The sequence below is a fragment of the Neoarius graeffei genome, chromosome 17 (genome assembly GCF_027579695.1).
Source record: "Neoarius graeffei isolate fNeoGra1 chromosome 17, fNeoGra1.pri, whole genome shotgun sequence".
Lineage (NCBI taxonomy): Eukaryota > Metazoa > Chordata > Actinopteri > Siluriformes > Ariidae > Neoarius > Neoarius graeffei.
The window spans coordinates 40,053,346-40,069,423 of record NC_083585.1 but is presented as its reverse complement, the minus strand read 5'-3'; the positions used below and the strand labels follow the sequence as shown (position 1 = coordinate 40,069,423).

At 40.6% G+C, this 16,078-nt stretch overlaps 1 protein-coding gene across 1 annotated transcript in view; it reads right to left on the bottom strand.

The window, feature by feature from the left end:
- Positions 1-15,741, bottom strand: part of sacs (sacsin molecular chaperone) — a 45,851-nt gene extending 30,110 nt beyond the window's left edge. The window contains exons 1-2 of the mRNA XM_060944191.1: positions 15,393-15,741; positions 8,396-8,546 (exon numbers count right to left, since the gene is read on the bottom strand). Of these exons, the coding sequence (XP_060800174.1) occupies positions 8,396-8,546; positions 15,393-15,415 (174 nt within the window). The 5' untranslated portion in view covers positions 15,416-15,741. The remainder of the gene's footprint in view (positions 1-8,395; positions 8,547-15,392) is intronic.
- Positions 15,742-16,078: the final 337 nt, after the last annotated feature.

Below are 16,078 nucleotides of genomic sequence, written 5' to 3'. Positions count from 1 at the left end.
ATAAAAGCAATATTTTAGTTAATAGGCTGTTATTTTACTTCAACCCTTACAAATGTGGGTAAATAATTGTTGGTTAATAAGAAAATTAATCAAAAGTTCTTTAATTTAATAAAAGGAATATTTAAGTTCTCAAGAACAGGGAAATAAATGTTAATATTATTACCGAAAAAATGTTTCTTCATTTAATTTTCTTCAAAAATATTGTGGGAAAATCGAATCATGAGCCCAAGATCACGAGAAACATTATTAGAGAAATATTAATTTATAGCCACACCTTATGAGAAAATAATCATGTCACTTCAGTGATAAATAATATTGATTACTGATATTGATTTTGCGCTGTTGCTTAAAAAAAAATCAATGATCAGTGTGCAGCTATTGTATGCATTTGATCAATATGATCAGTATAATAGTTCAGATCCCATACCACTGCTGGGATTTTGAACAAACTCCTTAACTCACAAATTCTCAGCTCTATCCTTGGACTCCATCTCACTTATATTGCATGTCACTTTGCATAAATAAATGTAAATGCAATATTATAAAATATCATAAATTATTATTATTATTACTACTACTACTACCATTAACAACTGGAAATCCATAATTAATTCCAGACATCACCCCTGAATACTTGCCCAGTGCTTAATTTGTAAGTGGGAGGTCCCGGAACGCCAAATATTTTCAAATACATTTTCGTGAGAGCCATATACAAAAAGTGACGTTGAATACAACTAAAATGCATTTTTACGTATGACCAACAATTTGAGTGTAATATATTCTTTTTCATAATGAAGAGGCTCTTGACATGCCGTCTTCCTCCTGTCCCCCGCTGAATATTTTGACGCAAACGTAGCTTGGCGTGTTTCGAAGTGCCGCTTTATTTCATTGTTTCATCGATGCAATCTTGTCATTGTATAGGCCTATTGGACACAAAGCAGAACCCTCTCACCCCACAAAGGCGAATTCCTTTCTCCATTCCTGTTGAAATGTAGGCTACCGTACCAGAACATGGCGAAAAGGGAAAAAAGGTGACTGGTAGGCTACCGTACCAGTCACCTTTTTTCCCTTTTCGCCATGTTCTTTGTCAAAAGGCTTTGCTTTGCAGACAGCTAACTGAATTTTTCATTAAATGGAGGTGTACTTCTTGATCTCAATGTGAGCTGATTAATCTGCGAGCCAGATGCAGCCACCAAAAGAGCCACATCTGGCTCCCGAGCCATTGCAGACCCCTGCGTTAAGGCAACAACTGGATCAACAATTAACAAATCAAACACAGGTTACAATATATTGAGGGCCATAATAAAACACAGCAGAGTAAAGACTTAATCTTGCTTGTGTATCTGACTGAGATTATAAAGAAAGTAAATAAATAAAACGGTCCTGGCACTTGCACCCACAACGCAGCCCCATAGACCGTAGAACGCATTTGAACAATAGACCTACCACATGTCGACCGACCCGGCAGTGGCCCCACTTGGCAAAAAAAAATTAAAATAATAATAATAATAATAATATCAGACATTATGATCTTAGAAAACGCTTTAGTGACGAACAGTTACAGACAGTAATATGTCGTGATATGTTATAAAATATTATTTTTTATTAGGCTATATATTAAATTTATCTTCTAAAATAACAGACTGTACTCATATCACAACCGGTTTATTTCACCATTGGAGATCAGATCACACAAGACATGAGTTAAATGACTCATTTTAAGGATTTAAGTCGGATATTTAAAAGCATAGCCTAGGATTTCAAGCATATTTCAAGTTTAAAAGCAGTGCCAGCAAACATAAGTGCAATCAATTCAAGTAATAGTTAAGAAAGGGTTTACAAAACAAGTTGGAGAATTCATTTTAAGGATTCAAGTTTTACTATATTCCAAGGATTCAAGTAGCAGCCATAAGTGCAATCGATTCAAGTAATGGGTAAGTAATAACGGGTTTTTAAAAAGTGACGTGAACCATTTTTTTCTTTTTCAAGTAACACGGTTAATTCTTTTCTTAAGTAATAACGAGTTGACATGTAACAGTTTTTTTTTCAGGGCAGCGATCTGCCTACCTTTCTTGGTTTTTTTGCCATTTTTTCCACAGCGCAAGCTAACGGCTACAAAAAACCCGGTGTTCTATTGAGCGGAAGTATACACCCCATGTTCCCCCCCGCATAGATTTTGTGGATGTCATAGGAGAGAAATCAACAACAGATATCAAAATCAAAACCGAACACTAAACAAATTTTTATTTACTTATTTAATTTATTGTTTGATTTTTTTTCCCTTTGTGATGGTCACGGAGGTGATCTGATCCATTTAAATAGCTGCTGGAACCAGGGCCGGATTAACATGGCCAGGGGCCCCTAGGCTACAAGTTGCTGTAGGCCCCCCCGGCCACCACCATCTTATCCCATCTACCTGTAAAGAACTGTCTATTTTCTACATTTTAAAGTTTTGTTTTGTTTTTTTTCATTATTAAACTTTGTACAGCTGGGCCAGAGTTTGTGAAACTAGTGGCAGTGGCACATTCATCCACAAATGGGACGGGGTCTGAAAGGGATGGTCCTTCACCCTCACCAGAGCTAGTAGTACTACTGGCTGCAGCTGCAGCTAACATAACGTTTGCTACGCTATTGTCATGATGACTTGCACTTGCCAGTTGGGTTTCATTAGGTTTAAAAAACCCTGTTAATTTTGGTATATTGCTCAATAGAGCTTTGTCACGTGAGGCTTTTTGCCGTTGCGCCTTGCGCTTTTGAGCACCGCTCTCGTATTTTCTGTCACACATGTTCACTGTTCAACTGTGGAGTGATGTCGTGCGTGACGTCTAACGTTTATATATGGAAGGCGGATTTGCCTCACCCAATCAGCGTCCGTTTATTTAAATATTCATTTTGAGCCAATGAATATGAAAGGTTTTTTTTTCTCTTTTGACCAATTGGGGGCCCCCCTGCGAGGCGGGGGGTGTGGGGGCCCCTAGGCTGAAGCCATATGAAGCCTGTGCGGTGATCCGGGCGTGGCCAGAACACCAAATGAAATGAAAATAGCTGCCGGATCCGACGACGGAGGTTACGGATCTTGTTCCGTCATGTTCCGGCTCAAATTAAGCCCTGTACTTGCCTAATACTTAATGAATAAAATCATTATAAGGTGACCTATTATTACATTATGTAACACCGGGCAGCCAAACATGTTAAGCAGGACAACCTAAGAAGGCTCGGTCCACAGAAAACATTGCACTCTAGAGAAATCAGGTCATTTCTACAAGCACTATTTCAGATAGCATTTACATAATTTTTGCTGAGTTAGTTTTTCCTCCCTTTTTATTTTCCTCTCTTTCTTTGCTTAAGAAGTTCAGAACTTGTCCCAGCATCTCCAGCAAGAATCACCACAAGCAAAAATTCTCAAGCTTATTACAGACACTGGAGTAATGCCAGCATCATTATCTAGAACTTTGCAGGCTTATATGAAAAAAAGAACCAATAAATACAAAGTCAAGACTTGCTCTGGCAGCATTTGAGCTGTGAATGGAATCTCAGACTGCTCCCAGATTATCTGGTTGGCTGTATCCAGATCTACAGACTGCTTGGCAGGTCATTATTTTTTGATCGTGACATAACCAAGCTTGCGGAGAGCTCACCCACCTGCTCTTTTCAATCATGAAGGCTTCCCTGTTTTAAGGTCACACATTTAGAGCAGTCAAGGCAAGTAGCGAAAACTGCCTCAGGTCAGAGGTCTATTTCACCTCTGGATCTTTAGGTCATCATCAATATTTTAACTCAGTCTTTTTTATTCTGTGGATGTACAGTACCAGTCAAAGGTTTGGACACCCCTTCTAATTAATTTTTTTTTTAATTCAAAGAGACACTTCATGTCTTAAAGTAATGATGGATGTCGTTTCTCTTTACTTAATTGAGAGGTTCTTGATATAATATGGATTACTACAGTTGTGGAATAGGGCTATTTACTGTATCTTTATTGTTTACTATTTACTGTTTGATGATCTCAGACTCATTAAGAAGGTATGAAATTGCACTAATTAACTTTTGACGAGACATGCTGGTTAAGTGAAAAGCATTCCAGGTGACTCCCTCATGAAGCTGGTTAAGATAATGCCAATAGCGTGCAAAGCATCATCAAGGTAAACAGTGGCTACTTTGAAGAATCTAAAATATGAAACACATTTAACACTTTTGTTTACCCCATAATTCCATATCTGTTCCATATGTTATTTCATAGTTTTGATGTCTTCAGTGTTGTTCTACAATGTAGAAAATAGTCAAAATACAGAAAAACTTATGAGTAGGGGTGTCCAAACTTTTGACTGGTACTATAAATTGATCATCTAGTCTCATATTTATACAATAATAATTGTATTGGTTTAATTTCACATCACATGACCATCAGAGATTCCTTAAATGAAAGAAACGACTTTGCTGTTGAACACCGCAGTCACTTATTTCAATTATGCAACCTATTAATTTTATTACTGCAAATATTTTAAATATTTGAACCCTGGAACATTATGGGCCAATGTCTTGACTAGAAGAAATTATGACTCCGTTTTCTGCATTCAGCACAAACATAAAAACCTCACCTAAATCAGTGTTCAATATGAACAAGTCATCTCATCTCATTATCTGTAGCCGCTTTATCCTGTTCTACAGGGTCGCAGGCAAGCTGAAGCCTATCCCAGCTGACTACGGGCGAAAGGCGGGGTACACCCTGGACAAGTCGCCAGGTCATCACAGGGCTGACACATAGGCACAGACAACCATTCACACTCACACCTACGGTCAATTGAGGCTACATCCACACGACAATGGCAACGAGATTTTTTTTTTAGCGGGTAAAAAAAAAAAAATATCGCGTCCACATGGGCAACGGATCAGTAAAAATCAGGTACATATGGCAACGCAACGCTTGCTGAAAATGATGCAATACACATGCCACACCTCTACGTGCGCTGTAAGACGGTCCCATCGGAGACACCAGAACAATAGAAGTAGGACGCATGCGCATAAACCCCTTCTTCTACCCGGCGTGAAGCACACAGGAACAAACACACAACAACAAGAAGATGGCTGCGACTACGCGAGGAAATCGTGCCTTCTGTGTGTACAAATTAGTTTTATTAGTGTGCATAGTTTTATATAACTTAATTTTCTTATTGTGTGAGAACATTTTGAAAAGCAGTCTTATCCAATAAAAAAAAGAAATTCAAGAAATGGTTCAGTTACTTGTTTATTTAAAAGAAAAGCTGTTGTTGTTACGAATGATGCGCGCGAGAGTGCTGCTTGTTCTAGTCATGTGGTTGTGACGTCATCATAAACAAATCCGTTCTACTCATCCAGACGACTTTGCAATGGCGCCATTGCCAGATTTTTCCACTCTGGAATCCGTTCTCAAAAAATATCGTTTTGGGGCACCCAAAACGCCGGTGCCGTGTGGACGCCAGGCCGAAACGATAAAAAATTTTATCAGATTCACCTGAATCCGTTGCCGTGTGGACAGGGCCTTAGAGTCACCAGTTAACCTAACCTGCATATCTTTGGACTGTGGGGGAAACCGGAGCACCCGGAGGAAACCCACACGGACAATATGCAAACTCCACACAGAAAGGCCCTCGCCGGCCACGGGGCTCGAACCCGGACCTTCTTGCTGTGAGGCGACAGCGCTAACCACTACACCACCGTGTAGCCTAACTTATATTTTGGTAAAACATTTATTCGCAAAAGACAAGGCTGAGAGTCTTCCTGTAGAGGTCTGCGCGGGTTGGATTTTTCAGTCCTGCTCCCGCCCGCATTGTGCAGTCCCGCTCCCGCCCGCAAAGAATTATGATTTTTCAGTCCCGCTCCCGCCCGCAAAGAATTATGATTTTCAGTCCCGCTCCTGCCCGCAAATCCCGCATGATGCAGACGTTCGCGTTATTTCTCAGGAAATAACACACAGGAAATGACACAGCGTGATGGTGCCCCGCCCCCTACTTTGAGTGGATTTGAGCATAAATATCTACAGCTCACGTTCGTTATTATTTACCTTGTTTCTGAATTCGGAATGTTGAAATGGCAGCATGTAGACCTAATAATAATAATTATTTAAGTAGGCTAATCATTTAAGTATGCGCTCTCCCGTGGTGCGTCTCCTATGAATAATTAGTGTGAAAGGAGAGATGGATCGCACTCTTGAACTTATTCTTTTAGTTACATTTCTTTTCAGTTGTTTTTAGCAGCAGAAGGAGACGAACGTTTCGGCTGTTGCCTTCGTCAGTGTCTCTAATAATAATAATAATAATAATAATAAACAATAAAAAAAGACAGGCGAGCACGTCAGGACTCTTGACTTTTTAACAGTAAATGTACCTCTTTTTAAAGCAGCACTTACTTTTGAAGCACTGTGAGCTACAGTAAAGGAACTCTGCTCTTCTGCCATGATCGGAGATCTCAAACACGGAAGAGGAAACATACGAGAGTTATTTATCCTCTCCTGGATCAGAATCAGAATTCTGATGACCAGCTCATCTAAGGTGTCATTGAGGCATCATGTTAGTGTGGGTCACTGGAGGCTGGGTGTGAACGGCGAGTCATTAGAGTGATCAAAGGATTGCCCGTTAGGGTGATCAATGGCAAATTTAAGATGCCATTCCTCACTCAATCTGGCAATCTGACTCTCTGCAAATTTATGCCGCTTTTCCACTACAAACGCGGCTGAGTCGGGCTGAACCGTGCCGTGCTGAGTCGGGCTGAGCGGGGCTGTTGGAGTTGCATTTCGACTACAACCGCGCTGAACCGTGATGGCTGGAAGTGGGTGGACACATTGGGTGGAGTTAGCGAAAGTGGGTGGACGTCACGTGATGTCGTTAAGCAGCACAAACAGTGACATCAGTGAGCTTTTAAGCGGTAGTCTCACGACCCGGATAGTAAACAATAAACATGGAGGACATGGAGTCGTTAGTGTTGCTGGTCTTGGTGCTGTGGCTTGTTGTCACCGACAATGCCAACAGATACTGGCAAGAGCGTATAGATGAGGCGAGGCGCATAAGGCTTCAGAAATTCTCGTAATTCTTCTTCTTCCGGGTTTACGGTGTTTACAGATCCCAGCGTGCTCGCGGGGCGTGTGTGGGCATGTGAGGACACTCCTCCTCACCAATCAGTGCACAGGGGAGTTTTTATATTATATATATATATATATATATATATATATATATATATATATATATATTATATAACTCACGCCCCCAGCCTCACTCGGCTCGGTTTGGCTCGCTTCAGCCCCACTCCAAAACGGTGCGAGTTTTAGGGGCTAAGCAGGGCTGAAGCGAGCTGAGTCGTGCTGTTCTTTGGTAGTCGAAACGCGAGCCGTGTCGGGCTGAAGTGAGCTGAAGTGAGCTGAAGTGAGCTGAAAAAGGGTAGTGGAAAAGGGCCATTAGGCATCTTAAAATGTTTTTATTAATGCCAAATAAAATATCCAGCACAAATTATATATGATAGACATAAATTAATAATTCATAAATTTTATTTTAAACACGTTTTTAGTTAGTGGGACTGCAGCTTATCACTGCTCCCGCCCACGCCCACATATGTGCGCTCCCGCCAGCATATGTGCACTCCCGCTCCCGCCCGCAATGAGCTTTCAAAATTTGTCCCGCGGGACTCCCGTGGGAGTGCAGGGCTCTGTCTTCCTGCCCCTATTTTCTTTCTGTTATTAACATCATTACTCATTCACACACAAATTAAGTTACTGTGATGCAACTACTGTGTGGCAGAGAACAGCGAAGTGGAAATGTGTGTATCTACTCTGGACTGAACGCAGATAAAACAAACAAACGTACAGTGAACCTCAGTCTATCCTGCCTCTCAATTAATTAGTTATAGTTGATTGTTACATTACTGCATTTAACACATGCTCTTATCCAGAGCGAAATACAATATACCCAGAGCAGTCTGGAGTCTTGCTCAAGGGCACTTCAGCCATTCCTGCTGGTCCAGGGAATTGAACCAGCAAACTTTTGGTCCCAAAGCTGTTTCTCTAACCAGTAGGCCACAGCTCCCCCGTAAGAGTATAAATCTAGTCATCTGGCTACTGACCAGTTCAGCTTAGATAAATGTTTTATCATCATATATACGATACAATAGTTTAAGGCAAAATAAATACTATATAAATCTTCTTTAAAAAAAAAATCTGAGAAATTACAGTGATGCTATAAACTGGAACCCTGAATTTAAACATAAATGCAGAAACACAAAAAGTTAAACAGAAATGCAAACTGTAATATCTTAATTGATTTCATAGTTTATCCTACATTTTAAAATAGCCTTATTATTCAAGTTAAAGCTTTTCCATATAAAGCAATTTAGCAAGCACTTGTGCTTTAGCGTGTGCTCATTAATTACTCACCACTTTTCCATTATGAATCAGCTGTTGCTCACAAACAGGGAAGTTGGTTTCTTGATAGATGAGCTGCTTGAGTTGCTGGACTGCTGTAGACCAAGGGACTTGGAAGACCCTTCGTCCTAGGTACTCATGCCTGACTGTCACCAACAGCAACCTGAAAAGTGTAAAGAAAAAAAAAAGGATTATGTAGGAAACATAGCTCTGCATGAAGCTGAAGATACAAGTGCTACATGATGCAAGTTAGGATTTAAAAATATTATTCAGATAACAGGTGACCAGTGTCATCCAGTAATCGCCAATCCCTCAGACAGCACTGCATTAAGAACAGTCATTCATCTATAGCTGGTATAACCACATAGGCTCGGGATTACTTTGGCAAACCTTTGTCAAGCACTACAAGATGGAGTTACATCCACAAATGTCAGTTAAAATGTTCCTGTGCAAAAAGAAAATTTTATGTTAAAGTGTCCTGAAGTGCTATCGACTTCTCTGGGCTCGGAGACATCTGGGATGGACCATCACACAGTGGAAATGTGCATAGTGGCCAGACAAATCAGTATTCCAAGCCTTTTTTTTTTAAGAAATGGACGTTTTGTCTCATCTCATCTCATTATCTCTAGCCACTTTATCCTGTTCTACAGGGTTGCAGGCAAGCTGGAGCCTATCCCAGCTGACTACAGGCAAAAGGCGGGGTACACCCTGGACAAGTCGCCAGGTCATCACAGGGCTGACACAGACAACTATTCACACCTACAGGCAATTTAGAGTCACCAGTTAACCTAACCTGCATGTCTTTGGACTGTGGGGGAAACTGGAGCACCCGGAGGAAACCCACGTGGACAACATGCAAACTCCACACAGAAAGGCCCTCGCTGGCCACGGGGCTCGAACCTGGACCTTCTTGCTGTGAGGCGACAGCGCTAACCACTACACCACCGTGCCGCCCCTAGCAGTTAATTTGAAGGTGAAATTAGAGTCGGGTGTTTTCAATCAATGGGATGACAATCAGGTGTGAGTAGGCACCCAGTTTTATTTAAAGAACAGGGATCTATCAAAGTCTGATCTTCACAACACATGTTTGTGGAAGTGTATCAAGGCACGAACAAAGGAGATTTCTGAGGACCTCAGAAAAAGCGTTGATGTTCATCAGGCTGGAAAAAGTTACAAAACCATCTCTAAAGAGTTTGGACTCCACCAATCCACAGTCAGACAGATTGTGTACAAATGGAGGAAATTCAAGACCATTGTTACCCTCCCCAGGAGTGGTCGACCAACAAAGATCACTCCAAGAGCAAGGCGTGTAATAGTCAGCGAGGTCACAAAGGACCCCAGGGTAACTTCTAAGCAACTGAAGGCCTCTCTCACATTGGCTAATGTTAATGTTCACGAGTCCACCATCAGAACACTGAACAACAATGGTGTGCATGGCAGGGTTGCAAGGAGAAAGCCACTGCTCTCCAAAAAGAACACTGCTGCTCGTCTGCAGCTTGCTAAAGATCATGTGGACAAGCCAGAAGGCTGTTGGAAAGATGTTTTGTGGACGGATGAGACCAAAATAGAACTTTTTGGTTTAAATGAGAAGTGTTATGTTTGGAGAAACAAAACCGCTGCATTCCAGCATAAGAACCTTATCCCATCTGTGAAACATGGTGGTGGTAGTATCATGGTTCGGGCCTGCTTTGCTGCATCTGGGCCAGGATGGCTTGCCATCACTGAAGGAACAATGAATTCTGAATTATACCAGTGAATTCTAAAGGAAAATGTCAGGACATCTGTCCATGAACTGAATCTCAAGATAAGGCAGGTCATGCAGCAAGACAGCGACCCTAAGCACACAAGTCATTCTACCAAAGAATGGTTAAAGAATAAAGTGAATGTTTTGGAATGGCCAAGTCAAAGTCCTGACCTTAATCCAATCGAAATGTTGTGGAAGGACCTGAAGCGAGCAGTTCATGTGAGAAAACCCACCAACATCCCAGAGTTGAAGCTGTTCTGTACGGAGGAATGGGCTAAAATTCCTCCAAGCCGGTGTGCAGGACTGATCAACAGTTACCGCAAACGTTTAGTTGCAGTTATTGCTGCACAAGGGGGTCACACCAGATACTGAAAGCAAAGGTTCACATACTTTTGCCACTCACAGATATGTAATATTGGATAATTTTCCTCAATAAATAAATTACCAAGTATAATATTTTTGTCTCATTTGTTTAACTGGGTTCCCTTTATTTACTTTTAAGACTTGAGTGAAAATCTGATGATGTTTTAAGTCATATTTATGCAGAAATATAGAAAATTCTAAAGGGTTCACAAACTTTCAAGCACCACTGTATGCTGCCTTCAAGACAACATCTTTTCCAGGGATATTCCAACAAGGCAATGCAACACCACATTCTGCACACATTACAAAGGCATGGATGTGGAAGAGGAGGGTGTCTGTCCCCTCTGTCGCCAATACGTGTGGACACATAAGGTGTACAGAATGTGTGGAAAATTTTGAAGCAAAAAAAATAATGATGACCTTGCACACCTTAAGACCTGTTTGCAGGAAGAATGGGACAAAACACCTGAAACACTTCATCACTTGGTGTTTTCCGTCTTTTCAGTGTTGTGAGAACGAACAGCAACATTATAAAGTGGTACGGTAAATGCTTTACCATCCAAACGTTTTACGAAATGCGTTGCAAGAATCAAAATAGAAGTGTTTATTTTGAAAAAAAAATACAATCAAATTAATGAGGTAAAACAAATCATTTTCAAATAATATGCTCTTGTATTGTTTTAGTGCAATACAGATCAAAGATTGACAAATCGTTGTTTTCAGTTTTAATTTTCAATTTTAACATACCGTCCCAACTTTTTCCCTGATTGAGGATTGCATACGAGCTAGCATAATTAAGCTTTACAATGCACCCGTAAGTGATAAAATGTGTGTTAGACTTTTGATAGAATATGCCTGATCATTACAATTTCTAAAAAATAAAATATATGCATCTATTCATGTATAGACAAAAGTAAATCATTTCAAACTGAATATTAGGGAAAGATTTTCTCTTAATTTTCTTACTTGATTCACTAATTGGACACCACTGCATTTTGCAGGGCGTGACAGTACATCATTAAGCAGAACACTTAATAAAAATGAATGGCTTGCCCTATGACATTAGCTCTTTCACACAAATTCAATTATCCTGGAAGCTTTTAAGGGAAGGCTTCCTAGAGTTGCATGTGAAGCAGTTTGGCTGCATAGACAAAATGCTGCATTACAGTTTAATTTTAACATATAGTAGTTGTGATGGATCTAGAGAAATGAATGGTATGCTGGTGAATTCCATGAATATAACTATACATTGTCCTGTATTGCTTTGATAAAATATGTTATTCAAATATTATTCAACTAGCCAGCCACAGAAACACTAGAATAAAGTAGTGCATAATTTTTTTATGTTAAACCCTACAATAACTTGCAAAATCCAATCGGAATTATTGCCCTTACTTGATGCATTACAATTTAAAAAAAATCAGCTACGTGCTGGCAGTATGGCTGAATTTACTCACCTGTAACTGAATTTAACTTAATTTTGTATTGAATTAAACTGCCAAACATAAAAAAGTATCATAATATTTTACACAATATAAAATAATCTTCTGATCAGTAACTCAAAGCTTTAACCACAGAGCCACCACAACTAGCTCATGCCAAGCTCAAACTACATGATATTTTTGTCTTTCATGATGGACACCATGTCAAATGATTCAATCATAGTGCCATAAAATCTTTGCCATGTCTTGGGGTCTTGAGACTTGCAACAGTACAAGCATGACCCAACCAATCATCGTTCACATCCTTAAGTGTCATCAGGGAAGAGGGTCAAAAATTTGTCAATCATAGCTATTAAAAAAAAAAGAACCCCCCCACACACACACACCGCAAGAGTTGCCAAACTAGGTGAGAAAATACAAACAAATTAGGTCATACTAGACTTTTTGTTGAGTGTTGTGGAGCGTCCCAGCCACTACATCACTGTTCTTTGATTGTTACACTATAAATCCCATTCGTCATTCCAGATTAACATATTCAAGCCCAATGCTGGATATTTGTCAGCGATTGTCTACGGAGGATCCTACGGATCCACTGGCCGAACACCATCAGCAACCAGGACCTTTGACATAGAACCAACCAGCTCCCTGCAGAAGAGGAGATCCTAAGATGATGTTGGAGATGGATTGGTCACACACACTGCAAGCCAGCCTCCAACATAACCAAGCAAGCGCTGACCTGGAACCCCTAAAGCAAGAAAAACAGAGGACGGCCCAGAAACACATGGCGTCGAGACCTTGATGTTGACACCAAAAGAATGGGGTACACCTGGAGCCAGTTGGAGCGAAAAGGCCAAGACCAGGATGCCTGGAGAGCTCTCATCAGCAGCCTATACCCCAGGAGGGGTAGTAGGCTTAAGTAAGTAAGTAAGTATGACAAAATCCTGGCATCAACTAATTTGCACTGATTCACCTTCTACCACTGAATTGGCTGGGTGGTTATTAACATCTTTTCCCACCTCTGTGTGGGGTTGATGTGGATAGGGTCAACCATTCACACTTATGGTCACAATTTAGAGCCACCAATTAACCTAACCTGCATGTCTTTGAACTGTGGGGGAAACCGGAGCAAACCCAGACAGACACCAGGAGAAAATGCAAACTCCACACAAAAAGACCCCGGTCAGCAATTGGGTTCGAACCCAGAACCTTCTTGCTATGAAGCACCAGTGCTAACCACTGCACCACCAGAACAGCTATATCCAGCATCAATTTTAATCTTCTTAAAAAAGAATCAGCCAAATGAGCAACTGTACTGGAGTGTTATTTTATACTATGTAAGATGTTACAGTACAGTGGTGCTTGAAAGTTTGTGAACCCTTTAGAATTTTCTATATTTCTGCATAAATATGACCTAAAACAACATCAGATTTTCACACAAGTCCTAAAAGTAGATAAAGAGAACCCAGTTAAACAAATGAGACAAAAATATTATACTTCGTCATTTATTTATTGAGGAAAATGATCCAATACTGCACATCTGTGAGTGGCAAAAGTATGTGAACCTCAAAGATTAGCAGTTAATTTGAAGGTGAAATTAGAGTCAGGTGTTTTCAATCAATGGGATGACAATCAGGTGTGAGTGGGCACCCTGTTTTATTTCAAGAACAGGGATCTATCAAAGTCTGATCTTCACAACACATGTTTGTGGAAGTGTATCATGGCACAAACAAAGAAGATTTCTGAGGACCTCAGAAAAAGCGTTGCTGATGCTCATCAGGCTGGAAAAGGTTACAGAACCATCTCTAAAGAGTTTGGACTCCACCAATCCACAGTCAGACAGATTGTGTACAAATGGAGGAAATTCAAGACCATTGTTACCCTCCCCAGGAGTGGTTGACCAACAAAGATCACTCCAAGAGCAAGGCATGTAATAGTCAGTGACATCACAAAGGACCCCAGGGTAACTTCTAAGCAACTGAAGGCCTCTCTCACATTGGCTAATGTTCATGTTCATGAGTCCACCATCAGGAGAACACTGAACAACAATGGTGTGCATGGCAGGGTTGCAAGGAGAAAGCCACTGCTCTCCAAAAAGAACATTGCTGCTCTTCTGCAGTTTGCTAAAGATCACGTGGACAAGCCAGAAGGCTGTTGGAAAAATGCCTTGTGGACGGATGAGACCAAAATAGAACTTTTTGGTTTAAATGGGAAGCGTTATGTTTGGAGAAAGGAAAACACTGCGTTCCAGCATAAGAACCTTATCCCATCTGTGAAACATGGTGGTGGTAGTATCATGGTTTGGGCCTGTTTTGCTGCATCTGGGCCAGGACAGCTTGCCATCATTGATGGAACAATGAATTGTGAATTATACCAGGGAATTCTAAAGGAAAATGTCAGGACATCTGTCCATGAACTGAATCTCAAGAGAAGGTGGGTCATGCAGCAAGACAATGACCCTAAGGACATAAATCATTCTGGCAAAGAATGGTTAAAAAAGAATAAAGTGAATGTTTTGGAATGGCCAAGTCAAAGTCCTGACCTTAATCCAATCGAAATGTTGTGGAAGGACCTGAAGCGAGCAGTTCATGTGAGGAAACCCACCAACATCCCAGAGTTGAAGCTGTTCTGTACGGAGGAATGGGCTAAAATTCCTCCAAGCCGGTGTGCAGGACTGATCAACAGTTACCGGAAACGTTTAGTTGCAGTTATTGCTGCACAAGGGGGTCACACCAGATACTGAAAGCAAAGGTTCACATACTTTTGCCACTCACAGATATGTAATATCGGATCATTTTTCTCAATAAATAAATGACCAAGTATAATATTTTTGTCTCATTTGTTTAACTGGGTTCTCTTTATCTACTTTTAGAACTTGTGTGAAACTCTGATGAAGTTTTAGGTCATATTTATGCAGAAATATAGAAAATTCTAAAGGGTTCACAAACTTTCAAGCACCACTGTACTTGACTGTAAATATTTTATTTACTATACATTTACAGTACTTTTCCACCAGCCCTGCTGCCTGCCACTAAATTACTATAAAATTTACAGCTTTTTTTTTAGTGCAGATAATACCCTGTTTGTACAAAATGGTGCCTCAATATGAGAGTAAAGGACATCCAAGCACATTAAGCTCTGAAGTACAGTGATAAAGAGGGGTTTAGAGAGGGCAGGGCTTGGCTTTCAGATTCATGTTAGCTTTCTTATTATAGGCCTATCAGGAGTGATACATGCCTGCCATTTGATTTCACACTGCACTGTTCTGCTATTTCTAAACCGTAGAATAGAAAAAAAGTTCTAAAATTCTCCCTCTTCCTTGAGGTTCTGTTTGAGAATCAATGCAGCATTAGACAGCAAGCACTAATGGACTTGACAAGAACAAGTGACTACAAAAAGGCTATGCTGCAATGTAGCAAAACAAACTAAACCATTGTTTTATTGTATAATAAGTTACATTTACCAGGAGTCGTGACTGGTTGCCATCGCTGTTCAGTCAGTTTCAGTTTCATCGGATTTCAGTCTTTCGGGTTTGAAACTTTGTTATCTTCTCAACCACAAAACCTCCTCTTCATCCCGACTCATTCATTCACTCCAGGGCTTCTGGTGGTGGGGAAAAAAACCAACAACCCTGTTCATGCCAGCTCATGATTTTGCTCTCATCCCAGGCTGTATCTGTTTTCTTCTTGGACCCGCCTCCCTAGAGGTAACTATAGTTCTGATTAGTTGTCGACTGTCGAGTCCAAACTCAATACCAATATACCATTATGTTGTTGTTGTTTTTTTCCCCACAATCCTGTGAGGGAGGAAAAAAATGCAACATCTGTAAGATAAACACATAAGCCACTTCCTCCATGGTTGTTTCTATTAACGGAAGGCTATAACCAAAGCCTCCCTAACCCTCTACCCTACTACAGAGTATGGACATCACTGAGCACTGCCTGCTTCTAAGTATGGTAGTATGTTTGGGACATCGCCTAAACAGGGGTCCTGTGATAGACGCTTTCTCCCGCTAAGCATGCTGGGACTTGTAGTTGAAATAAAGTCGAGCACTTTTGCACCACTTTTTGAACGCGCAGTTTGCACCACAACCACTGAGATGTCGAGATCTCACAACATAATAGTTGTGCACACAAGTTCGAGTTTATT